The sequence below is a fragment of the Oryza brachyantha genome, chromosome 2, assembly GCF_000231095.2.
Source record: "Oryza brachyantha chromosome 2, ObraRS2, whole genome shotgun sequence".
NCBI classification, from domain to species: Eukaryota; Viridiplantae; Streptophyta; class Magnoliopsida; order Poales; family Poaceae; genus Oryza; species Oryza brachyantha.
Window position 1 is genome coordinate 17,989,836 of NC_023164.2, and position 26,530 is coordinate 18,016,365.

Sequence of the window (26,530 nt, forward strand, 5' to 3'; positions counted from 1 at the left end):
GCTCTCATTTTTTTACGTCAGCGGATGAAGCGGGTCGAAGCACGTTTGGACCTATATGACATCTCTGGATAAGTTCGGGTACCCAAAAATATATTTTAAGAGTTCAGGGATATAAATAACACATGCACGTAAGTTTAGAAACCGCTGGTGCACTTCACTCTTTTTTTTAATAAGTTTTATGTAAAAACTTGTACAATTTCTTTGCATATACGAAGCAATCGTTGAATTTTGGTCATGATCGACCGAATTGTCCCTGTCTTTATTTTTTTTCGAGGCCGATCGGTATCGAGTTTCTGATGATCGAAAATTAGTTGAAAACCGAGTAAAAATTAAGCGGAATGTGCGAATGCCCGTCCCTGCCTCCCTGGGGCTGCCAATGCTCCCAGCCGCCGGGCAAGGGCGGCTTGCCGGCTCGCTTCCCCGACAACAACGCATCGGCCGTCAGGGAGTGGCGTTCCCGGCGCCGCCGCGCCATGTTCACGGACGGCACGCGCGGCGGCCCGGCGGCAGCGCCGCCTTCGACATTACGACGATATCGAATCGAAGTACTGATCATTTTGGTGGTTCAGGAAATTCTTCAGGTGAAAAGAAAGAGAGTGATAAACTGAACGCCATCTGCTTTGTTTGGGTGGTTCTGTCATTGAAATCACGACGGTGAGTTGTGATCTTTCTGCTGCGATCGTGTTTTTTCTACTACGCAGAATTTACTTCTATAGACAGATTTTTTAATCAGAGGAAGTGGATTTGTTGCATCCACTGAATAGATTAGTAGACTTTTTTTTTTCTCTGAACTTTTGGCGACTGTTCCATCCATCGGCCAACAGTTTGATGATAAACACTGTATTTAGTGGATGCTATTAATTAGGCAGAAGCTCAATTAGAATGCAAAACTGACGGTGATTGATCCATGACGGACAGCCTACCTCCACCTTCTTCACATTGCAAAGACCACACAACCACACTGACGATAGAAAATTCTTAAGAGTTAAGAGGATGACTATGCCACACAAGAGACACCATCTGAAAGTCTGAAACCACCTCTCAAACGAGCATCACCATTTCCAGAAAAGAAAAAAAAAACGACGGAGGGATTAATGAATCTGAAGTTCTGACCATGACAAATCCTTTTTTCTAGTGGACAAAAGCTACCCTTCTGTGTCCTTGAATGATTGCGATTATGGACTAACTAATGGCTGCTACTTTAATTCAGATCTAAGCATGGCACTTGGCACAGAACATTTATAGAACGGAACATGCGTTGGTCTAATTCTTTTCGCTTCCTTGCACTTGAAAAATCTCCACCAAATCCTTATCTGAGTATGGTTTTGCAGCATCGATTTGATTGTTCATCAGCCAATGTCCTGTATGTGCCGAATACTAATTACTCCCAGTCTACCACTACACAAAGGCTCAAGATGGGTTGGTGCGGAGTTTACTTCACATGACCCACCACCGGGTGAGGTATGTCTGCACTACTGCATATTGTGCGTTCGCTCCATCCCAGATGTTACATCTTAGCTTCCCACTGATGCAATCTTCCAATTGATGATAAATGCAAGACAGCCTTGCCCTTTTTCAAGCAGATTTTTCATACTGTGTTACCGTCTCATTCCGTATGTTACCTAGTTCATCCTGGTGCTTGAACTGTACTTTATGGTTTCTGAACTAAAACGATGACCCTTTTCTTTGAAGCCGTATTTATATGTGCACACCTAATCCACAGAAAACATGATAAGAATGTATATTGTGCATTTGTGCTGCACATTTCTGTCATGCTAGGACGATTATTTATGAGTTCCTTCACTTCCTTGGCAGAATAACAACTGACATGTCATTTTATGGTACAGTGATTTGGTCTAAAACCTCAAAAGTTGACGCACACTTTTTACCCAACTGTATTCATTAGCTTAACACCACGCATAAGGTGGCACATCAATCCCCTAAATAAAAGAAGTTACCAGTAAGCTACTCATATATAGATAGGTAGTTCAGATTGCTCTTCTCAGGACTAAGAACACTGCACAAGATTTTCTGAAAGAAAAATTAGGCATAACATCTTTTTTCTAAAACCGAAATTACACACAATATCATGTACTATAGGGATGATTGTTTGGTTTTTTTAATGAAAAAAGTCAAACGATATATTTGCAAACAAAAAATAATTTATGAATAAAAGTTTTTATATATGTATTCTTAGCGATCTAAAAGCCAATGATGGAAAATAAACTTTGATGAGAAAACCAAAAAATCAACTTCAAATTTAAGGTTAAAAACTCAAATTTTGACTTATAAGCATAAGCAGAAGTGAAAGAATGGAAGTGTACATTTCATGAACCCATGCACTGATGCACCAGTCCTCATCTTGGCTGAACAGTTCCTGCATCATGAAATTGTATTGCAGATGGACTGAATTCAGAATCCAGACCACAAATACGACCAACATAATATTTGTAAATTAGCTGCAAACTCATGTCGTGCGGCCGGGTAGGCTGTCAGGAGGGGGTGACATTTCTTGAGGCTGAAGTGGAGCAGGAAGAAGCCGCTTCCCAGGTGGGGGCTGTCTGTGTGTTCGATCGGACACACAACTCAACAGCCCAACCGCTCCGGTTGAGCTCGACAGAATGCTGGAAACCACCAAACTATCTTTGGCTGCCTTCTTCTTCTTCTTCCTCCCTCCCTCTCCCTCCCTTCCCGCGAAAGGGCCACTCCCGCTGCATTCTTGACGCTTTCCTGACCTCGATCCTCCCTCCGGAAAGACAAACTCCAGCCCTCGCCTTTTTAAAGCCACCGACCAAACTGAGCTGAAGCCTTAGCAACAGTGTAGATAAGGCCGGAGGAGAGCAGGCTGTGTGTCTCTCGCTTGCTGCTCATCTTCGTGTCTGCTCTGCCTGCTGCGAGGAGCCATGGACGACGGTGGCGTGTGCCCGATCTAAGCTTTGTGTGCAGGCTAACGAGTAGGCCTGCAGCAGCTTCATGCTGCCTTGCTCCTCTGGAGTTCTTGTAAGGTATGGCACCATGTTTCAGTTTTGCAGGGAACATGTTCATTAGTTAGCTTATCTTGATGCAATTTGCCGGGCTATGATTTTGGGGGGTTCATGTTGTAGTCATATGCATTCTGCATTTACTGAACATGTGTAGTTCAATGGCAAGTTTAATTTTCTTAATGTCTAGCAATCATATATAGTGGGCCTGGTACAATAAGTTTTCAGTTTCGATATAATGTTATCAATCCTGCGATACAATGAGCTGTATTTTTTAATGATATAATAAGTTATATACTTTTACAGTTCTTGGTACTACCGATGTCTTGAAATAAAGTTGTTTTTTTTATTTTTTTATACAATGTTTTGACTCTTCGTCTTATTTGAAATTTTTTACGATTAATATTTTTATTGTTACTAGATGATAAAATATGAATAGTACTTTATGTGTGACTAATTTTTTAAACTTTTATACAAAACTTTTAAATAAAACGAATGGTTAAAGTATTGAGCACAGAAATCGAAAAATAATGTTATTATGGACAGAGGTAGTAGATAACTAAAAAGTACAATTTCTTTCTTTCGATTAAAATGAGGAACACCTCCTGCTACACCTGACCTACTAGTAAAATCGTTCCAATCCTTAAGAGTCAAAAAAGGTTACGCACATATTTGAGTTTTGTTCTTATAACACAAACGGATAAAATTCTATCGCAAGCTCAAGTGTCGCTGAGATTAAATTGATGAACTAACAAGCAACTGATATATTGAGTTGCACCTAACAACCACTTATCGATGTTGCTTTAGAAATTAGAATGCCACAGAAATCTCCTTTAGAAAAGCATATAAACCTACTTAGAATGAGACATGTTAGATTTTTAGGATTAGTGTCATATTGGTACAAACTGATGCGGAGTAGTGGTATATGAATATTGTCGGAACAGCCTTTCGTCTAAACTATGCTCAACTATTAAGGAACCAAATATTTTGCCTGGTCGGCCGAAGACAAGACCGAGCAAATTTCATTAAGATTTAAATAGGACGAAGGTTATAGGTATAATAATAGAGCATTTTTACCATCCTTAAATAGGCACTAGGAGGTATATTTTTTCTATGTAAATTTTGGTACCTATTGATACTTAAGTACTAGAAGATACCAAAATTTACATTGAAAAAAATGAAAAAAATGTATCTCATGATACATCCTTAAGAATTAGAGAAAAGCTTATAATAATATAGACAAGAAGTTGCCAGTACAGGAGTAAGGTTACCCCAAAGTGTAATCTCTCTCGAAAGAAACTACTCTCTCCATTTTCTTAATTGACGCAATTGATTTTAGGTCTATATTTAACCATACATCTTATTCAAGATAATTTATATAATTATAAATTATTTTGTTATTATTTGATTTATTATTATATAAACTTTAAGCATGACTTATAATTTTACATTTGCACAACAATTTTAAATAAGATAAATGATCAAACATATATATATATCAACAACATTAAATAAAAAAAAGGAGGTGGACGAGTATAAAATGTTTTAGCCACCCTGTGATTCAAAAAATTCTGCTTCCTTCGAACCTCAACTTCTTAAGAAACGGACATCTAGTTAATTTTGAGCTAAATCTTTGTATTAAGAACGGATATGTGCATCATATGATGCAGATATATAATAGGAGAGTAATTTTACGGTCCAATAAAAAGTACCGGTACGGTTATCTCGCGTTACTAAATTGTTTCTTTTCGTTGGATCTAACGGTGCATATTTTACTCAACTAGATCTAATGGTGAAAAATAATTTGGTACCTCGAGGTATCTCGAGGTATTTTTCGTTGGACGGAAGCAAATCTCATGCTAGGATATTTATTCCATTATTTGTAAAAGTGATTTCGATTTTTAAGACTTGATTATTTCTTCAGGTGAAAGTGATTGTTGAGTCGGTGGTACTTTTGAAGTGAAGAACTGAAGAATCAGTCGTAGAGGGAACAATGTCCGAAATGGAAGGAGCTCTGAGATCCTGCATGGAGCAGCTGCTCATTGCCAGGGAGGAGCGGGAGCAGATCATCGTGGAGGCCGCCAGCGAGATCTCCTCCGAGAAGAAGAAGTCGCGAGAGCTCCAGCGTAAGCTCGACGCCGCGACCAAGAAGGCCGCGAAGCTCGCCGCCGAGAACGGCAGCCTCGCCAAGGCCATCGACGCCAAGGACGCGGCGATCAATGAGCTGAAGGGGTCCAAGTCGGCCTCCGACGGCGAGCTCGCCGGCGCGAGGGCGAAGCTGGACGCGGCGCAGAAGCAGAGCGCGTCGCTCCAGTACGAGGTGCGGATGCTCCAGAAGGAGCTGGAGATCAGGAGCCAGGAGCGGGAGTACGACCACCAGTCCGCCGACGCCGCGGGCCGGCAGCAGGCGGAGAGCCAGAAGAAGATCGCGCAGCTGGAGGGCGAGTGCCAGCGGCTGCGCGCCATGGTGCGGAAGCGCCTCCCGGGCCCGGCGGCCATTGCCAAGATGAGAGACGAGGTCGACCAGCCCGCGGCGGGAGCGCCTGCTACCCCGAGAAGGTCACGCTCCGTGGCGCCGATGTCGCCGCGGTCCGTGGCGGCGCCGATGACGCCTCGGTCGACGACTCCCATGTCGGCGCGGCCGATGAGTCCCATGTCGGCGCGGCCAATGACGCCGCGGCGCGCCCCGCCGGAGCACGAGACGAACACGGCCAAGCTGCACGCGGTCGAGGAGGAGAACAAGGCGCTGAAGCAGGCGCTGGCCAAGAGGGACGCCGAGCTGCAGTTCGTGCAGATGAAGTACGCCGACGAGGCCTGCAAGCTCTCCGTGGTGCAGCGGCAGCTCAGCGAGCTGTCAGAAGAGAACAAGCAGCTCAGCGACGCCCATGGCCAGACAGAGTCATGGGCCTCAGCGTTGATCTCTGAACTGGAGCAGTTCAGGGCCTCCAAGCAGGGAGCGGCATCTGAGATGAGCTTGCTCGACGATTTCGCTGAGATCGAGAGGTTGGAGATGGCTTCAGGTGGCCAAGGATTGAAGCCTTCAGGCGCGTCGCCGAAGAATGTGCACTCGCAATCCGTTTTGTCAGAGAAGAATGGCAAAGATAGTGTCCAAGAAAATGGAATCTCCAATGGTCAGAATCACAGAGACACTGTCCTGGAAAATGGTATCTCCAACGGTCAGCCTGAATGGGTTCAGGATATGTGCAAACTTGTGATGCAGAAGCATGAAAGCAGTGGGGAAAAAGTTGAAACAATTCTTGAGTTAATAACTCGTGCATTGGATCAGAGTTCTGCTCATCAGAAAGGTGATGCTCTGGATGGATCATATGACTGGACCAGAGTGAAGGAAATGGTGTCCAGCCTGACTGAAGAGGTCACCTGTGCTATTGGCATATCTGCAGGAAGCAATGTTGCAAGTTCTGAACAATTGCTACTTGACAAGTCTGAATTTTCTGCGCGCCTTCAGCAGCTGGTCCATGTCTGTCATGATCTACTGAATGGAAAAGCCAACCTTGAAAAGTTTGTGGATGAGGTTTGTCTGATCCTAGAGTACATAGTCAACCAATATAAGAGTATATCATACCAAGAACAATCAGATGATACTGTGGATAAGAACACGGAGAATTTGGATGGAGATGGATCATTAAGTAGCATGAATGGTGGCTGTGACATAAAGAGTCCAGAATCAGCAGCTGTTCTGGATATACAAACTGAAGAACATAAACAATCAATTCAGTCAGTACAAGGGCAGAAAACAGATGAAGAGAGGCAACTTGATGAAGAACTCACAAGAGTTATACTAGATCAGGATGAGAAAATCAGTCAGGAGAACTCAACATGCTGTGAGATAGAAAGGTAACTGAACACATTCAATCATCTATTATCAATAAATTTACATTTTGTACTGCTATCGAGAAATTATGCACCATCATGCCCATTTTTTGAATGCAGCCCCCCTGCTCATCCAACTGCTGAAAGCGTAACAGATCAAGAGGAAAAACAATTAATATCAGTAAGTTACTGTGTTGCCTCTATAGTTTTCAGTAAACGTAGGCATATCAAACAGGTCTCTGGCATGCTTGTTTCACCATTCCCATCTACACGTTCTTCAGGAATTAATCACAGAATTTGAGTTTATGCAGAGTTCAGATATATCAGCAGCAGCTGAGAAGCTTGCAGAGTGTCAGGAGACCATCACAAATCTAAGCAGGCAGCTTCTAGCTCTGAAGAGTCCGGCAGTTTCAGGCAATCTTGATAGCTCAATATCCAACTCCAGACCAAGCTCAGCTAAGTCTGAATACAAGCCCCAGTCACTTGCAAGCATTCTTGCTGAAGGGGAGGACACTGGCACTGAGGGTTCCGGTTCTCCTGCAACCAAAGAACTGCACTCCAAGAAAGATCCTGATGCTGCTGCATCACGCAAAAGCGTAACAAAAGACGGTAGTGCTACACAAACCGTTGTTCTTCCGATTCTCCCAGAGCCATCCCAACAGACCATTTCTCCTGATCTTAAGAAGAAGAAACGGAGCCCCAGCTTGCTGGGTAGGATGATCTTCAGAAAGAAAGTGGAAGGCAGCTAGATCATGCTGAGCTGGTGGATGATGAACTGTGCTGGTAAAAGTTCTCTATCTAACCAGCACTCCACTGCTATACTGTCTCTGTCACTATTGATTTGGACTTTTGGACTTGTTCTCTGTTCAATCCTTCATCCTTTGCATTCCTCTTCCTAGGGTGCAACCTTTTTGGTCACAACTTCTCTTACAGAGCCTGGTCATAGCGAGAGAGAGAGACTGGCACATGATCTGTATCGGTTTTTCTTGACATGTACAAGTTTTCCTTTTTGTATTTATGGACTCCATGGCTGTGTAAATTTTAAATTAATAAATTAAAAAAATCGTTCTGTCACCGGAGATTCGGACTTCAAAAATGTTTTATTCTGACAGATTAGATTTTCCAGGTTTCAAGGACTCTCAAAGTAGCACTCCACTATAGTGCTATTCTGTCATTGGAGACTAGGATTTTGGAGCTTATTCTGTTTGTTGAGCATTCTTATTCCTACCATACAAACCTATAACTGATGATAAAAAGAGACGGTGGCACATGATCTCTATCTGTTGCTCTTGACATGGACAAACTTTCCTGTTTGTATTCGTGGACACACCCCTCTCATATCCTTCAGTTTATAAGCCGCTACCAAAATTTAAATTAAAACTTAAATTTTGATTTTAGGGCTTTTCCATCAAACTTTACTTTTCAGCATTTGCTTTTAAGTCGTTAATGACATATATATAAAAGTTTTACTCACGTATTTTTTTCTTGCTTACGACGTATAATTGTATAATTAGCATAATCTAAACGACAAAAGGATGCGTTGTGCATGTTAATTTAATAGATTAAAATTTAGTTCTTGTAGTACACTGGAAGGTGTACTAGTTATACATGTTTATATCTGAGTGGCTCCAAGTTTCAAGACTTTGTTTGGGTAATTGGGTCTATACACTGACTTGAGATTACAGGTATTCAGGTAGTAGTAATACATGAACTTGTATATAGCTTGTTTCGGTACATAAATTTGTCTGGACATTAAACCGAAGCCAAAAGAATGTCATATATATGCTCAGTCAAACGTAGAGTATGCATTTTATGTATAAAGTGTGTATATATATATAACGAGTATGAAATGGATATAAAACAGTGTCAAATAAAATAAATACAAAGTATAATTAAAGATTATTTGCACATTGATATTTCTCACGTCTTTATTAGTCTCGTCTTTTTGAATTTTTATAAGAATAAGTAGCTTATTAATAATTTAAAATGTAATTTGCGTGTAAAATTTTTTATATGTATTCTTATTGATCTAAAAGCATTGAGTAGAAAATAAGTACGATTAAAAACACCAAAATCAACTTTAAATTTTTAAAAATCAGATGGGAGCTATATAACTATATGTGCATATGGCACTCTAATCAATTGTAACTCAGCATGATTAGCTACAGTATATCGTTTTGCACTTGGTTCGTACCCACTGAACAAGTTCGTACTCCACGATGAGAATTTTATAAGTTTATATGCTAAATTGCACTCACTCGATAAATTTACCGCCAACACAATTGCTCAAACTAGACTATATGGAATATATCAAAACAAGAAAACATTTGGAGCCGGGGATTGCTTTTGAATTCTGATGCAGCAGATATCCGTTGTGCCTTTTGAAACCACAATAGAGATCTACTGTTAGTTGCCCTGTAGCCATTTGAATGCAAAAGCATATCAAGATTCTTTAGGTAGGATGAGGTGGCCTCGAGTGCTCATCCCAAGAAGGATCCTCTCGTCACAGGGATGTAACCTTCTGACTTTGCATATTATAGTTGCTTTAATAAACAGCTGAAAGTTACCAATCATGATTTCCTTAAAAAAAAAACTAGCCATGGCAGTGATTGTCATATAATCCTAAAAAAAAGACTATTCGCACCGGTGATTACCATAGTCCTGTACATGTGTACAGTGCAGCACGGTTGGCCCCAGCTGATCTCAACAGGAAGAAGCACAATTGGACCTGATCACCATCGAGAAGCAATACCGTCAAAATAAAATCCCAAGTCGCACAAATGACGGGCATATTCAGATATTCTAAAGGCAGCTGTGAGTTGTGACAGGATAGAAGGCAACACCATCAAGCCACTGGGTTTCCAGACGCTGACCGGTCACAAAAAACAACACACATCAAAAGTCTGAAGCACTACTAGGATAGGTGCCGTTCAGATACAAAAAAAAAAAAAAATGGCATCGCTGCTGCGTCTGCATGCTACCGGCAATTTTCTCAAGGCTTCATATTCCCTCGAGTCTTTGTACGTAGTCTCGCAGACACCTGGATGCAGTTCTGTTCCAAATAATTAGATTATCAGTTCAGGCTACAGATAGGAACTCATGCAGGTCCCGGTGACGCCTGGGACGGCAAAAGCTTGTCCTTTTCTTTCAGTTTTTTGTGTTATTCCTCTGCTGCTGATAGACTAACGGCAATTGTTTGTCATTTGTCTGTCATGCACTCTGCCTCGTACCTTTTAATTTCTTGGCTGGATAGCGTTATTAGGGCACTCAGATCATATACAGTAGCTGGCTATAAGTTAACTATAAATATATATTAAGAAGATAGAGAGAATAGAGAAGAGCAGTGAGCTATAAATTTATAGCCGCTGCACATAGACTTTAAGACATAGTGTATGTATGACATGTGGGACATGATAGTATATCTTTTGTAACTAGCTATTATATAAAATAACTATTAAAGTGACTATAGATGAATTAGAGCCAGTAATTGGCTATACTATTGAACTTGCTCTCACAATACTAGAAACTACCTTGATTTCTATACTCTAGGATATTGTGTCAAAAAACTATCTTACACAATGTAATTTTTGTATCTTGTTATTATTACATGACTCACTTGTCTTGTTTTACATGAAAACATTAGCTCTTCATTTTTTTTCTCTTTCTGTTTAATAAATAAGTTATCACATCAGCAAATTATTTATATGACATAGCAATAAATACAAATAAAAATTATCCTTGGGTCTTCACTGTGAGTGCCCTTAGGCAGCGTATCCATATTCTCTTGTAGGTTTTCTTTGAGTTGTAATGCAGGCCAAATGGCAACTTGTAGGATGGTTTTAGATCATTCATACACGCCGCGGTCAGTTTCAAGTTGCTGCGGGTGCTGTTTTGCTTTGACCTGTAGAAACTCCATGTACTTTTCTTGCCATTCTTATCCTTTTGTGGTACTCAACTGTATCTGTGCCTGCGTTGAAAGTTAACTGCGTGTGACGTGTTCGTGTATTGCACCTTAAATTTCGTCGCAAACTTGTTGTCAAAATTTTGGTTTTTGCTTGTTTGCAACCATAGACATTTCATTATGACAAGTGCGAGTACAAATGATCAAGGACGGAAGAAGAGTCCATTATCAGCCATGCCATTGTGTATTTGTGTGTACTTTTACAAATTACTTTTATCTTTTGAAATTGAAGTTTTTTTCTCCAATCCTTTTCTCCTCTTTATTCCAAATTACTTACAGAATCTATCACCAACATCTTTACATCCTAGAAAGAAAAGCAAAAAAGAATAAAAGGGACAAAAAAAAAACAAAGGAGACCGAATCAGAAGCTCATTACAAAAGACAAGCTTTTCCATCCTTTTAATCTTTTGACCCTATTTTTACATGTTTACATCTAGATAACAACTAACAACATCTAGAAGATACAAACATCCATGGGAAAACCTGCAGCCGCGATGTCTAACTCCTAAGCATGTTGTCAGAATCGCCATTACTGCCTCTAATTCCAGGTTGACGAGCTGAGCCACCTGTCCCTCTCATCGGTGCGTGTCAGTCTCGTAGTGAGATCTCGAACAGGTCGGAGTCGGCGTCCGGGTCGCCGGCCGACGCGCTGCTGAGGCCGCCGCCGCCGTTGTCCTTCCTGCTCTTGCTTATCCGCGAGGCCGTCTCCAGCCAGCCGGAGTCGACGCGGCCCATGGAGAAGAGGTCGCCGCTGTCGTCGAAGTCGAGGCCGATGGAGCCGCCGCTCGGGGGGGCGTCGTCCCCGGCCGACGTGGCGTCGCGGAGGAAGCACGGGTTCGCCGTGCGCCGCGCGTTGGCCGGCGCGTACCGGAACTTGCCCTGCCCGAGGTTGACCAGCGCCATCACGTCGAAGCTGGAGGCCAGCACCGGGTACATCGGGCTCGAGAACGCGTCGGCGTTGCAGCTCACGGCGTGGACGAGCTGCCCGTCCACCGTGAAGAACACCTTCCGCTTCGCCGGCTCGAAGCCGCAGCCCACCACCTTGTCCACGCCCGCCCACGACGACTTCTCCGACTCGTACACCAGCTTCATCCCTGCATCAATCCACGGACTTCTTTTCAGCTCACGATTTTGCCGCGCGCAACGCGAGGATTCTTGGAAAGGGGAGTGGTGGTTTCTCACCGTCGAGGTAGACCGCGCCGTTGGAGTGGAAGCCGATGGACGAGGCGTACGTTCCGGCCAGCGACGGACGTGACGGCGCGGATGCGGCGGCGAGGCCCATTGACATGACCGTGTGCCTCTGCTTGTCTTGGTGATCGTCGGCTTTCGTGGCGGCTCTGGTTTCTTGGGCCGCGTTCTTGGCGTCCGGTACAAAGCTGATGAGCTTGACGCGGTCGCTCTCGCTGGAGCCGTCCCTGCCGCGCCTGCTCGCCCTCGACGCTGACCACTCCGGCCGCCGCGTGTTGAGGTAGATGATGGTGATCTCGAAGTAGGCGTCCTGCGGGAACGGAGCGCCGGCGAGCAGCGGGCCGGGCAGCGGCAGGCTCATCCTGGCGAGGCACAGGGCGTTGCTGTTGCCGGCATCCTGGTCTCCGCCGCGGAGCGGGCTCGGGATGCTACCGGGGAGCCACTTCTTGGTGGACGACGCCGAGACGGCCGCCGCGGTCACCGGGTTAAGCCGCACCGCCTGCATCCGCTCCGACGAACCAGCGGGCACCTCCCACGCGGCGTCCGCCATGTCGATGCTCGTCCCGGAGTCGCAGGCCGGGCAGAGCCCCCACAGCGGCGACGACGACGCCGACCTCGTCCGCGGCGGCGCCACCGCGAACACGAACTGCGCCCACCCGTTCTCCGCCGCCTCCGTCACCAGCCTCGGGTGGTCCGCCCACTGGAACGACCCCTGCTGCGCGCCGCCGCCCCGGTGGTGCCTCCCATCAACATGCGCATGGTGATGATGGTGGTGGTGGTGCAACTGCTGGAACCGGAGCCCCGCGCGGCCGCTGGTGGCGTTGTACCTGATATTCAACTTCCCCAACCCGGGGCTCGCCGCCGTATCCCCTCCTCCTCCAACCCCCACCACTCCACCGCCACCGCCCACAGTCTCCGGCAGCTCCGGCGGCGCGTTACGCGGGGAACCCCGCCGCCGGTAAACAAAAAAGGCGACGGCGAGCAGCGCCGCGATCGGTAGAAGCACCGACAGGAGCAGCTTCAGCCACAGCGCCATACTTACTACCCCGCAACCTCCCTCCCCCTCCTGCTCGTTCTTGCAGCCGTCACTCAACTCTGCTCAAATCGTCCGGACCGGAAGCTGCACCGGCGAGGTGGGCTTGGCCACGGACCCAGACATGGTACTCTCTGCTCGCTTTCCTGGACTGATTCGTACGATGTGTTGATTTCTCGGGGGTCAGGTTAGGTGGATGGTCCAGGAAGGCTAGGCGGCAAGGGAAGGAGACCGGCTCAACGGAAGCAGGCGGCGCGGGGGAGGAGGAACGGGAGGGCGGTTGGAGATGGAAAGGCTTTAAACCGCGCGAAAGCTGCGTGCATTTTTTGGGGGTGATTCGATGTTTCTCTGTGGATGACTGGATGGCCGGCCGGCGGGAGCCTAATCTGCAACGGGTACATGGGCACGTCATAGGGTTGTTAGGTTAGTGACGTGATGAGAGAACGTACGCCTTATTAATACACAGGCAAACGTAAACAAAATTTTAAATATAATTTTAATTTAATTTTGATGTTCATAATTTTAAATTATTTCGCCTTATTAATAAACAGGCAAACGTCCAATCTTTTCTTTTCAGTTTATACTTATAAACTAAATTTAAATTTTTAAATATAATTTTGATTTAATTTTGATGTTTCTACATAAGTTTTTCTTAACTTGGTTTTTAAATCTATATGAATACATATATAAAAATATTATTTATAAATTATTTTTATTTGTAAATATCTCGGTCACCCCCAAAAATGTTGTGCACCAAATCTCTTTGTTGAGTATGAACACTTTGTAGGGCTAAAAGGAGCGATTTTGTGCCATTGGATGTGTAGCACTCCATTAAGTATTTGATAGCATATAATTGCCTGGATAGGCGCTAAGGTAAACATTTGTCAATGTTCCTGTTGTCTCCAAATGAGGTGTAATTGTAGCAAAATGGTAATTTTAATAGTGCTAGTTGTAGTTTTTTATTTCAATTGTTGCCTTTGCCATGATGCTGTGCTCAGGTAGTTTCTTCGGACCAGACTAATGCTTCCTCTTCTTATAACTAGCACTCCCATGCTTTTCTATTCTCTCCACTTTTATACTGCATGGTACTTCTTACTAGCATACAAATTGTAAACGATGAATGATCAGTATAAATTAGAGTATGAGAACAATGATCTTATTATACTAAGGAGCTAAAAAAATAAAACAATATGCAGATATTGATAAGACAAAAGCTTAACTAAGTTAATTAATGAATAGTTGTCCTTTTGAGTGGAAACTTTCTGTTATGGATAAGCTAAGCAAAACCTAGCTTGCTATGTGTCAGCTTATAGACTTCTTGACAATATTCAATTTTCAGTTAGTAAATGTGGTTATTAGTTTTGATTCAAATTAAAGCATCCCCATAATTATACTTAGAGTAGATTTAACATTGCTCTCAATGAAATGCCAGTCTTGTGGTACAGTATTTGTGACAATAGGTAGTAGTTGGTTAGTTACTATCACTTTCCCAGTCCCTATAATAAACTACACAGTATAGATACCTAATGCCGATGAAATAATATAACTATGGGATATGTAGCTTTCACCCAACTCTCTTATTTTAAGATAAACTAACACATAAAAAATGCTCTAGCCATCTGCACATGTACCTTAGACACAATTGCACACTGTACTCCAATCACCTGAACCTCTAAACATATTTTTCTTTTAAAAATAGGCTCCTCTAGTTGGTCAAGATAATTTGTTAGCACGGAAGACTATATTTTTTTTACCTTATAATGAAAGCATATGGCTATTATATTTGATTCACATTATAAAATGATCAGACTCTTTCTAGATTCATATAGATAATAATGAATCTATATACATATATAAAATATATAAATCTAAGAACAGTTAGAATATCTTATAATAGGAAGCTTAAAGCATGCAACTATTTGTGCAAAAAAAAAGCATGCAACTAATCTGCAAACTCTTACATTAATCCTTTTTCTCTGCACAAAGTTACACTTCACCTCTGCCCCCTCACTCCTCACTAATATGTTCTCCATTAGTGCTTAATTTGGAGGTACAGTACAGAACACGGGGTGGGCGCAAGCCGCACTGCACGCGACAAATGGCCGTCATCAGATACCAAATCCTACGAAAAGTGCGTGTTCTTTCTCCGATGCGTCGGTGTCGCGGCAAACGTCAGATAGGCGCGATTGCGCCGGCCTGGCCATCTCCCGGCCGTTCCGTTCTGTCCACGAATTCCTCCACTTATATTTTTTTTCTTTCTATCTGTTGGGATTCCCGCGGCTTTGTTAATCTAATCCCTCCCGTTGATAGCAATCAGCAGCACGTGAATTGGAAGGAGCTCACACGTGGGGGAAGGATCTGGGACGGTGTCATTTTAGGCGAGAGCATCCTGTTCGATCTGTGCAGAAATGAGTTGAATTTGGAGCTAGTATCTGTCCTAGTCATGGAACCCCTGCATCTTTTGTCAGGTCAGATTTTGGGTGTATATTTTCAGTCCCATCAGAAAGTCTCTTATCTTGTTATAGACAATTTGTCTTTTTTTTTTGTTATATAGAAATGAAACACATATTCATTTACGATTGTGCCTTCCTAACATATGCTCAAACTGCTAGAGATCAACAGCAATTCATTAGCCTAATTAAATTCCGATTAAAAGTGCATCCGGATGATATTCGTGGACAGCATATTTAAATCTTGATGGGTGGAGCTATGCACTCACAACTTAACAGCACCAACAGTGCTTAGTGCTTACCCTTCTAAAATCCATCTCGCCCAACAGAAATATAGACTTAGGATATTTTTTTCTTGATTTGGGCTGAGCAAAATGAATGTACTTCAATTGGCCCAATATAACTCAATGGAGCACAAAGCTGTGGTGGGAAACTGGAAACAGTACCATACCAAGCCAACAAATTGGAAATTAGATTCCAAAATCTCCCCACTAAATTCAATTATCTCATAAGAACTTGCTCAATTTTAAACTCGTTTGTCAGCTGACAATGCACCAGGCAAGTCAGCTATCTACTCCAGTTCACATCATGAACATGCCACACGCGATCCAGGCAATAGCTTACCAACAAAAGACAAGAAAAACCTTGGTGAGAATTTTCTGAAAACGTCAAGGGCGTTGGGATCCAGCCCAAGTTTCTTCTGTCCGGCCCAGGACATGGCTCCTCCTCCTCGGACTCTTTCTTGGGCCATGTGTATGGCAACAGAAGTCTATTCCGCAGCAGGAAGAACTCGTTCCTCTGGCTCCTCTTTCCGCACGCGAATTTCCCGTCGCCCGGGTGCAAAATCCCAAAGCTCTCGGGGCAAAATCCACACTTTGTCTTGAATCCGCGTGGTGTACTCTTATCTGTTGTTAGAGTAGGAACAAAAAAAACGTCGTAAACTAGAATCCATGTCATGAGAGTAATAAAAACAATGGTAATAGCTGACACCAGAGAGTCGCATTAGCAGAGTGATACAAAATGTTTCATCATCAACGAGGATGATTGATGGAGTTGTTAAAGTTCTATTTGGATCATCTAGGGTTCTAGCTCTAGTTCGTTTCTCTGTTGAATGAAACAATGGCATTGCGCGGATAAAAGAGGGATTAGGGTTTGGGTTACCGACCAGTCCATCTAGACGCCGAGGAAAAGACGTCCATCGTCTTTGCCGTTCGGTCCGGTGTTGGGGCTGACGACGACGACGATGGTCGTGGCAGCTCCGGCGAGATCGAGGCGCGGCGGTGGCGTATCCCGTCACTGGTTGCGCCTCCCTTGATCGGGTTGGGTTTTTGGGGTGGACTGGCGGCGGCGGTGGATCTCGTCATTCGTGCCACGCCGGCCTCCACCCCTTTTATATGGCGCAGGGTGACAGGGGGCCCACCAGCCATTGGGCTGGGCACCCCCGATCAGGGTGCGGTCAAGGTCCCTCTTGAGCCGTTGGGCTCAAGACGTGGAGATCAATCTAACATTCTTCCCCTTGATCTCACTATTTATTTTAGGCTTTTTCTATTCCATCACAGATTTGCACATAGAGCATGTTTCATCGTCTCAGTTAATCACCGATAAATTCCACAGCCACTATACACATATCTATTCATAAACAGATACTTTACTTTTGGGCCCTATAGTCCAGAAATCATAAGGCTTCCCTTAAACCCATGCCGACTATATGTTACTTGAACACGTTGGGTGGTAGGCCTTTCGTAAGCGGATCCGCGAGCATTTTATCTGTTCTAATGTGCTCGAGACTGATTGTTTGTTCCCGGACTGTCTTTCACAACATAGAATTTTATGTCAATGTGTTTGGCAGCACCACTTGACTGATTGTTGTGAGCATACATTACTACGGGTTCATTGTCGCAGCATAACTTTAGTGGTTTCTCAATACTGTCAACCACCTTTAAACCGGGTATGAATTTTTTTAAGCCAGTTCATCTGCCCTGTTGCCTCATAGCATGCTATAAACTCGGCATACATTGTAGACCCTGCGGTGATCATCTATTTTGAGCTTTTCCATGAAATAGCTCCTCCTGCAAGAGTAAACACGTATCCCGATGTCGACTTTGTGTTGTCTGTTGCAAAGTCAGAATCAGAGTACCCCACTTCCTGGAGCAATTTTTATCTTCTGTAAGACAACACGAGGCCTTTTGTTCCTTGCAAATAATGCAATACTTTCTTTACTAATTTTCAGTGCTCTGGGCCTGGATTACTCTGAAATCTGCCAAGTAACCCAATAACAAAAGCCAAGTCAGGTCGTGTGCACACTTGCGCGTACTGTAGGCTTCCTACAGCTGACACATAAGGCTTTGTTTTCACTTCATTGAGATCATATTGATTTCTGGGACACTGTGATGCCCCATACTTTTCGCCTTTTATTATAGGAGCAGGTGAAGAACTACAGTTGGACATATTGAATTTCTTCAACACCTTTTCTATGTATGTCTTTTGGGAAAGTTCCAATGCGTACTTTCTTCTATCTCGGTGAATCTCTATGCCCAAAACATAGGAAACCTCACCGAGGTCTTTCGTGTCAAAATTTGAAGACAAGAATTTCTTTGTTTTCTGCAGTAGACTGACATCATTACTGGCTAGTAAAATGTCATTCACATATAGAATCAGGAAAATAAATCTCCCATTCTTAAACTTTGAATAAATACAGTTGTCCTCAACATTCTCTTGGAACCCAAATTTCTTTATTGCCCCATCCAACTTCAAGTACCACTGTCTCGAAGCTTGCTTTAACCCATAAATTGATCTCTTCAATCGGCATCCCATACTTTCATTTTCTTTTATGACAAAACCTTTCGGTTGCGTCATATATACTTTTTCCTCCAAATCACCATTTAGGAATGTCGTTTTTACATCCATCTTATGTAATTCCAAATCATAATGTGCCACCAATGTCATTATAATTCTGAAGGAATCTTTACACGAGACTGGAGAAAATGTCTCATTGTAATCAATTCCTTCTCTTTGTGTAAGACCTTTTGCCACAAGTCGCGCCTTAAACTTTTCTATATTCCCTCTAGAGTCATATTTAGTTTTGTAGACCCATTTACAGCCTACTGTTTTGGCTCTTTTAGGAATTTGTTCTAAATCCCATACATCATTTAATTTCATCGATTTCATTTCATCTTTCATGGCTTCCAATCATTCAGATGAGCGGGCGTTTCTCATGGCCTCTTCATATGAGGTGGGATCATCCTGCATATGAGACTCTTCTATATTACAAACTTCATAGTCATCACGGATAGCCGATCTTCTGACTCTTTCAGACCTTCTAGGGGCCTCCTGTTCTAGCACATTATCTGTTTGAGGCTGTTGAGGCTCCTCCTCTTGCGTGGCACTAGTTTCTGTTGGATCCTGTATGACAGGTTCCTCACTTTCATTTATTGTTAGTCACAGGAGGGGTAACAACAGGAGGTGGTACCGTAACGTCAAACGGAATTGATGCAGTTGGCCCAACATCAGCAGGTAGAGAGAAGAAAGGTTCTTGAGTCGACAGAGTGGGTTCTGACACCCGCGTCTCCTCAAGATCAATCTCTCATACTACCGAACTCCCCCTAATCATCTCGTCTTCCAAGAAGACGACGTGTCTCGTTTCTACAAACTTTAGCCTCTGCAGGACTCCCCCACAAACGGAGGTGAGCTAGCGAGGGTACTCTTCCTGTCCATAGCTCATACGTTGTTTTGGGTATCGACATGCTTGAAACTCTGTTGAGAATATGAATGGTGGTTTTTAACGCCTCCATCCATAACCCCAATGTCAGGGTAGAGTAGCTCATCATACTGCGCACCATATCCACGAGGGTACGGTTACGCCTTTCAGGTACTCCATTCTGTTGAGGTTCGCCCGGTGTTGAATATTGGGCTACAATTCCATTTTCTAATGAGAACCTTGCAAAAGGTCCAGGGACTTGCCCATATGGCGTACGTCGACCATAGTACCCCCATGGTCAAACCTTACTACTTTAGTCCTTTTATCATGCTGATTTTCAACTTCAGCCTTGAATATTCAATTTGCACCATTTTTTATGCTCTTTACAAATTTTCCTTTGATGCAATCTATGCATTGTTCTAAGTCTGAGAACTCCAATGAAGAAAGAATCTCATTCTTAACTAGTCTCTCAATTCTCCCCCACGAAATATGGCCTAAACGATAGTGCCATAATTTCGATGAGACATTAGGAGCTCTCTTTCTTTTCTTATTTTCTGTTGTCGACGAGGACACAACATTCACACTCTTAGAAAGAGATAACAATATAAAGCTCATCTTGCAAGCAGCAAGACCAATACGTTCATATTACACCATAGTTTATATTTGCTGTCTCCGAACGACAATGATATCCATCCAAATCCATTGGCTTCAACATGGAAGCCATGTCGCTCATCCTAAGGATGTGGTCTCTCACACCACCTCCACGGTACTTTTCTGAAGTAAGCTGTTTAATTTTAGAAAAATCAAATTTCAACAACTTTATCTATTTGCAGCGGAAAAGCAATTAACTACTCTGTAAAAACTATTCGCAGCAGAAAAAACAATTAAATATCCTCTAAACAATTTTCACGTTGGTTCAAATTGCTTAGAAAAAAAATCAAAATATACCATCAATAACTTTTAATTTGAGACATTCACTAAAGAGGGGTGTAAAGGAGACTTTCTTTTCTTTAAATCGGACACGAGGGGTCCTTTTTAGACTTTATTTCTTCGGTTTGGCCTCGGCCCGTCAGCCTTTTCCTCCCTGCGCATGCTCCTCCCCCTACCCAGGCCACAACCTGGGCCTGGGCCGAGAAAGTAGCTAGCGTGCGCGCCCCCTCTTGGGCCGATTTTGGCCCGGACGACGCCGTCCGTCCGATCTGCTAGGGTTTCGATCGGACGGCTAGGCGGAAGAGATCGGGAGATCAAAACCCGACCCAAGCCGCCGCTGCCGCCCGACCAAACCCAAAACCCTAGCTCCATTTCCCTCGGGTGCGACCGCGCCGAGCGGCGTCGGCAGCCCTCGCGCCGCCGCGCCATGGCCGGCCGATCGCCGGTGACCTCCTTCCTCTTTTCTGTTCTCCCCCAACCGTCCTCACTCCCCATACACCGTGCGAGGCAAAGAAAAGTAAGTGGTGGTGATGGAGATGGGAGGCATTCGTGCGACGCGACGGCACCGTCATTCGACTGCTCGCCGGTGCGCGCTCCCCGTTGGGTGAGCGCGCCACCGTCGAGTAGCCTTGCGGCGGCACTTGGCCGACGTGTGCCCGTCCCCTCCTCCTTTCTCTTCTCTCGGACGAGAACCGACACGGCTCGGCGGCGCCGTTGTGCGGCCTCTCACCGGCGCGCGCGTTCGCCCGCGGGTGAGCGCGCCGCCGTCGAGCGGCCTCGCGGTGGTGGCTTGCCGACGCCCAGTTTCCTCTTCTCCCCCCTCACCGTCTCTTGCCCCCCACCGTGTGAGAGACAGAGCACGACGACGATGGAGATGGCAGCGCCGCCGCGAGACCCCCTCGCCGGCGCATGTGTGCGCTCGCGCATGGCCGTTGATGGGCTCCCCGACGGTGCCCTTTTCCTTTCCTCCTCTTCGACCCGGTGTGGCGGCGTACCCGCGGTGGCAGACGTCGACCACCCCCTAGCGCGCAACCGGCGGTGATGGCGGAGGGACTACCGGCACGGCGTCAACGACAACCGACGGCGGTGATGGAGGTTAGAGTTTCGCCCCTCCCATCCATCTCTTTTCTTTGCTTTTCTTTCGGTTTTCTTTTAGGGATGGAATCCCCTTTCGATTTCTCTGTGATTCAATTCCCAAACAGAACTAAACCCTAGAACACTTGCTCTGATACCAATGTTAAAGTTCTATTTGGATCATCTAGGGTTCTAGCTCTAGTTCGTTTCTCCGTTGAATGAAACAGTGGCATTGCGCAGGTAAAAGAGGGATTAGGGTTTGGGTTACTGACTAGTCGATCTTAGACGCCGAGGAAAAGGCATCCATCGTCTTCGCTGTTTGGTCCGGTGTTGGGGCTGATGACGACGACGATGGTTGTGGCAGCTCCGGCGAGATCGAGGCACGGCGGTGGCGTATCCCGTCACTGGCTACGCCTTCCTTGATCGGGTAGGGTTTTTGGGGTGGAGTGGCGGCGGTGGTGGATCTCGTCATTCGTGCCATGTCGGCCTCCACCCCCCTTTTATATGGCGCAGGGTGATAGGGGGCCCACCAGCTATTGGGCTGGGCACCCCCGATCAGGGTGCGGTCAAGCTCCCTCCTGGGCCGTTAGGCTCAAGAGGTGGAGATCAATCTAACAGGAGTAATATAATTCATAACAGAAGTAAGCGCGGTGACTCACCGATGATGGTGCAGGCCACAACGGCCGCGGAGTCGTAGTCGTCGAACCGTAGCTCGGCGAAGAACTGGCTGTCGGGTGGCTCGGGAGCCTCGTCGCGCATGCCGGATCGTCGCCGTCGCTCGCGGCCTCTTCTGAGGTCGGGATCGTCACCGGCGGCGGCGGCACCGGCTGCGTTTTCAGGTGGCTTCACTGGTCTAGCTCTAGTGTTCTCCGTGCTCCTCTTTCGAGCTAGGAAGCCGACGTGAACCCAGCGCGCGCGTCTGAAGCCGACGGACGCATACACCAGAGCCTTCACGGGTTCGAACTCGGCACCCTGAAAAAAATGTCAGCAGCATATGGTTTCGTTTAAGTAAGTCGCTAGTCATTGCTATCTGCACCGATGCATATTCGGGTTGTCACTGTACTTGTGTATGTAAGGGTGGTAATGGACCTAACTATTTTGCCTACAAAATTTAATGGCCGGGTTTAAAACGGGTTAAAAATAAAATTGTATAGAGTTTTGAGCTAAATTTTTTTTAAGAATTAAATAGGGTTGTGAAAGAACCTACGGGCCTTGTTTCATTCCCACCCTTGCTTATATACCGGATTGTGGGCGTTGTGGTGACGGAGAGCACGGTTGACGTAGTCGACGATCGAGGAGCGTTCAGTTTGCCTGCAAGTGCAGAATTGTTATTACTAGCACATATACTTGTTTTAAGAAATAATCACTACTCGATACACCTGCTGTCAACGACTCAACGCTCTTTCTATGACCATTATGTTGTGCCATGAACAACAAGCAAGAGATGAGAACATAGGGGCCGTGACGTGGCCAGAGTTTTCTCTTTGACTAGTCCTACGCTATAAGAACATCGTATATCGAAATTTTTAAAACACTATACATTAAAAATACAAGTATAATCTAAATAAAACAATAATACAAATATAAAAATAATATAAAGGAAAATCTCCATGAATCAAAATAGGGGTAGTCATGTGTACGTCCACCCACCTGAACTACCCCTAACTACATACACCCCTAAGAGCAACTCCAATAGTAGTTTTATCCAATTAGCTAAATTTAGTGTTTGTACTTCTTTCTAAAAAAAAGAAAACCTCCTAAAAGCATGGGACAAACCAACAGAATAGGTAATCTAGACCCTCTATATTTTAAACTTCCTCCACATCATTATTTCCTTTTCTTTTTTGATCCAATCGGCAAACAAATCAAGGCCTGGTGATAGCAGCAGCCGCCGCCGCCGCATACAAATACAGCACATGCCGATGACCTGGGCAATTGATCAGTGCAGGCGTTTACACTGGATTCACGCTGCATGCTGGTGCTCGCATTGCAGTGTTTTGACGCCATATTGCCTGCCCACAACGAGGTATGTCCAAGTTTTGTACGTTTTGGTTGTGTCTTTCGTGCCACCGTTCGTCTGAATTCTTGCTCGATTCATCTATTTTTAGGGAAGATCAACGCTTAAAGTATGGGTTCAGATGATGAATTCAATCAATTTGTAATGGATGAATTGATGCATTTCTCTTCGGATGATGAGCAGAGAGTATATCGTGCTGCCGCACACATAATAGTTGAGGATTCGCTTAATCATCCGGGTCAAATAGGTTCTATCAAAGGACATGATATACTTGATCGTGACAGACTGATGTGGCAAAACCTTCTTTTTAAGGATTATTTATCAGACAACCCTACCTTTGGACCGAAGGTTTTTAGACGGAGGTTTGTATGTTTTGTACAATGTTTTATTGAATTATTGTGTTCATTGTATTTCAGCGTAGCTAAATAAATTTTATTGTGTCGTCATATAGGTTTTGGATGAGGCGACATGTTTTTTTGCGTATACTGAATGCTGTTGAGGAACATGAAAACTATTTCGTGCAGAAGAGGAATGCAGCTGGTACTCTAGGATTATCTTGTCTGCAGAAGGTCGTAGCGGCGTTTCGGATGTTAGCTTATGGAGGAGCGGCTGATGCTTTGGATGAGTACATTCGTATTGGTGAGAGTACTGCTCTAGAAGCTTTGAGAAAGTTTGTTGTAGCTATTATTGAGGTCTTTGGACCAGAGTACATGAGATTGCCCAATAAACAAGATACTGCTAGATTACTTGCAATTGGAGCGAGTAGAGGTTTTCCAAGTATGCTTGGGTCCATAGATTGTATGCATTGGAGCTGGAAAATTTATCCGACTGCATGGCATGGTATGTACAAAGGTCATAAGAAGGAGCCTACAATCATAATAAAACAAATTCACTGTTGGCAGTAGTGCTATGGGCAATACTAAACGAACAAGCACACAAGTAAATAGTTTGATATGTCACTATTTGAATGAAAGAAAATTATAATGGTTTCATAGACATGCAGTACTCAAAATATACTGAACTACACGAAGAACTACACTAGCAACCGAAACGCCTAGCTAGAATGTCATTCTGACGCCCTTCATAGAATTGCTTCTGTTGGTCAGTCATAGTGCTCAAATCAAGACTAAGAATTCTCTCCTCTTCCAACTCCCTTTGGAACTCAAATTTTTCTCTATCCAATTTCATCTTTTTTTCCTGCAAATGAAAGGCCCTATCCCACCTCTCAGCTTTCTTCAGGTCTTTTTTACCTTCAGCTTCTTTCATCTTGTCCACGAGATAGTCCACTGCTTCGATGGTCGAACGTTGTCGCACCTTCTATTTCTCCTTCTTCTTTCCTTTAGGTCTTCCTAAAGCATTTTCTGTATTTTTAGCATACGGGCAGAAGCAGGAGATGAATTTGACACTGTCTTCTGCTTCTTGTTACTTGCTATTTTTGTAGCAGCTCGATGATTTTTCCATGCAATCCATTTGGGCATGTCCTTTAGAATTTTCCAGCAATGCATGTAGGCAAAATTCGTGTTCTTAATATCTTCGGCCTTGAACATTGCACATGCACTTGCAATATGTAGATAGCACACACAAAAAAAATATGCATTCACTAGGATGTCACAAATGAACATACATGACATAGTTTCATTTGTAACAAATAAACTAACCTTGTCATCAACTGAACAACCACTCTGGTTTCTTGTCTCAATCTTTGACAGACATCCACAAAAAAGATTCACATCATGTTGGATGACACCCCAACGGTTCATTAATGGACCCTGTGTACGGTCTGAATCGAATGTCTTGTTAGCATGAAAATATTGATGGATTCTTCTCCAATATGCCCCCAGTGGTTGATCACTTCCTTGAATAGGATCCATGCCAATATTAAGCCAAGCTGACACAAGAAGTCTGTCCTCATCATCTCTGAAATTTTTAGTTCTTTTCTGAGATCCTTTCGATGCTCTAGGTACATCATCATTACTTGTATGACTAGGAGGTGGGAGATCATGAGATTCTTGGTCATTCACTAGGAGGTTTGTGAAATAGTGGACAAAATCTGCTAGACAAATAAATAGCATCCATTTGACATTACTAATTGTTGACAGATATAGTGCACAAATAAGCTACCAGCTTGTCATTACTGAATGTTCACCTTATCCTTTAGGAACCTCTTCCTATGTGCACATAATTGTTTATTATTGAACATCTTCAGCGACATATAAAAATGTGCATACTCAAATTCTACTTATCAGATTGCAACAATTAGACAAGATTGATACCCATTAGATCAATTTACAGAGACATGACATGCTACTGCTAGATAAAGTAGTTTACAAACCAAAAAGAAGTTCTCGCAATCTCACCTTGCAACCAAACCTAATCATTTTTTTTCTTTAGTTATATCCATACAGAAGTAAACCTAGCTGCATTTGTAAGCTTGATTAGAAATTTTGCATCCTTTTCATTCTATCAGTTTCTTCTCAACAAACAGTAAAATACAAGCCAATGCTCATAGCTAGAATTCACCAGGAGAATATGTTATTCTGTAAACTGAAGTACTTAGCACAAAATGGGGAAGAAGTATATAAACAGAACCTAATGTAACAATGAATCTGTGCAGAGCGATGAATCATTGAATCTGTGCAGATCGACGAAGTGACTCAAGCAACTCACGATTCAATCTAAACCAGAAATGATTGCTCTACCTGATTCATCGAGTTTTACTTCTATTGAATTGTACAGAATTGGAACTGTAATTGTAGAATCCACACTGTCTACTACCAACTGTAACCTACAACTAGGAATCACAAAACTACTCACCATTGCCTTCTAGTTCAGGTTCAATAGGTTCATCTGGCATCCGGCCATCGAACTGTGTAGGAGGAGCCACACGATGGCGCATCAGTCCGACGCCGGCATGATCAAATCCTCCCTCTGAACGATTGGCTTGTGCATCTGTCCTTCCTAGCGCAACCTGAGGAATTGGAAAGGACCATCCAGTGGCATCAGTGCATACCTCTCCCTGACCTCCAGTCGTAGAACGACGATGCAGCGATGCTTGGTTCATGCTGACTCCAACAGGGCTGAAACCCAACGACGAATCTCTGCTTGGGTGCATCTGTTCGGAGAATGGCAGGACAAGGGCGAGGGGCGGACACAGAAGAGGGTGCGTGTGGGAAGATTGCAGACGCGGGATTGAGGAAAAGCGCGCGAACGAGCGAGGGAGGAGCGCGAGGTCGCGGGAAATAGCCAAATCGCCCGCGCGGGAGAGGGATGGCGACCCGCTCGGAATCGCCAAAGTTGGGTAGCGCGTGGAGAGGAATGGCGACCGTGATTTTCGGGAGAGGAAGATGACGATTCTGTTGGATTCTAAT

At 44.2% G+C, this 26,530-nt stretch overlaps 3 protein-coding genes across 6 annotated transcripts; 1 reads left to right on the forward strand and 2 right to left on the reverse strand.

Moving 5' to 3' along the window:
* Nucleotides 1–2,658: 2,658 nt before the first annotated feature.
* LOC102709530 (filament-like plant protein 7) lies at nucleotides 2,659–7,919 on the forward strand. Its single transcript, XM_006647452.3, has 4 exons — nucleotides 2,659–3,005; nucleotides 4,906–6,836; nucleotides 6,933–6,993; nucleotides 7,124–7,919. The coding sequence occupies exons 2-4, from the start codon at nucleotides 4,975–4,977 to the stop codon at nucleotides 7,559–7,561; spliced, it is 2,361 nt and encodes a 786-aa protein (XP_006647515.1). The 5' UTR covers nucleotides 2,659–3,005; nucleotides 4,906–4,974; the 3' UTR covers nucleotides 7,562–7,919.
* A 3,211-nt stretch (nucleotides 7,920–11,130) lies between these two features.
* LOC102709809 lies at nucleotides 11,131–13,319 on the reverse strand. The gene is made up of 2 exons (XM_006647453.3): nucleotides 11,956–13,319; nucleotides 11,131–11,867 (listed from the first exon to the last, which is right to left on the reverse strand). Exons 1-2 carry the CDS (start codon nucleotides 12,995–12,997, stop codon nucleotides 11,362–11,364), a joined length of 1,548 nt encoding a protein of 515 aa, XP_006647516.1. The 5' UTR covers nucleotides 12,998–13,319; the 3' UTR covers nucleotides 11,131–11,361.
* Nucleotides 13,320–23,827: 10,508 nt separating this feature from the next.
* On the reverse strand, nucleotides 23,828–26,342 carry LOC102708776. Of its 4 annotated transcripts, none has more exons than XM_040521227.1 (3): nucleotides 25,977–26,342; nucleotides 24,821–25,212; nucleotides 23,828–24,029 (listed from the first exon to the last, which is right to left on the reverse strand). In XM_040521227.1, the coding sequence occupies exons 1-3, from the start codon at nucleotides 26,272–26,274 to the stop codon at nucleotides 23,901–23,903; spliced, it is 819 nt and encodes a 272-aa protein (XP_040377161.1). In that variant the 5' UTR covers nucleotides 26,275–26,342; the 3' UTR covers nucleotides 23,828–23,900. The 4 variants fall into 4 exon arrangements, 3 of the variants coding, with proteins under 3 accessions (XP_040377161.1, XP_015689099.2, XP_015689098.2); XR_005811163.1 differs by lacking the exon at nucleotides 23,828–24,029 and adding an exon at nucleotides 24,042–24,719 and having other exon boundaries at nucleotides 24,821–25,079; XM_015833613.2 differs by lacking the exon at nucleotides 23,828–24,029 and adding an exon at nucleotides 24,042–24,719.
* Nucleotides 26,343–26,530: the final 188 nt, after the last annotated feature.

What these genes read in the sequence shown, in the direction of transcription:
- LOC102708776 (XM_015833612.2), bottom strand. Translation starts at nt 26,274, where the DNA reads ATGCACCCAAGCAGAGATTCGTCGTTGGGTTTCAGCCCTGTTGGAGTC. An exon ending in ACCTGAACTAGAAGGCAATG is followed by an intron (nt 25,213 to 25,976) that starts GTGAGTAGTTTT and finishes TTTGTCTAGCAG; the next exon opens with ATTTTGTCCACTATTTCACA.
- LOC102709530 (XM_006647452.3), top strand. Translation starts at nt 4,975, where the DNA reads ATGTCCGAAATGGAAGGAGCTCTGAGATCCTGCATGGAGCAGCTGCTC. An exon ending in ACATGCTGTGAGATAGAAAG is followed by an intron (nt 6,837 to 6,932) that starts GTAACTGAACAC and finishes TTTTGAATGCAG; the next exon opens with CCCCCCTGCTCATCCAACTG. An exon ending in AGGAAAAACAATTAATATCA is followed by an intron (nt 6,994 to 7,123) that starts GTAAGTTACTGT and finishes GAGTTTATGCAG; the next exon opens with AGTTCAGATATATCAGCAGC.
- LOC102709809 (XM_006647453.3), bottom strand. Translation starts at nt 12,997, where the DNA reads ATGGCGCTGTGGCTGAAGCTGCTCCTGTCGGTGCTTCTACCGATCGCG. An exon ending in CGGCGCGGTCTACCTCGACG is followed by an intron (nt 11,868 to 11,955) that starts GTGAGAAACCAC and finishes GGATTGATGCAG; the next exon opens with GGATGAAGCTGGTGTACGAG.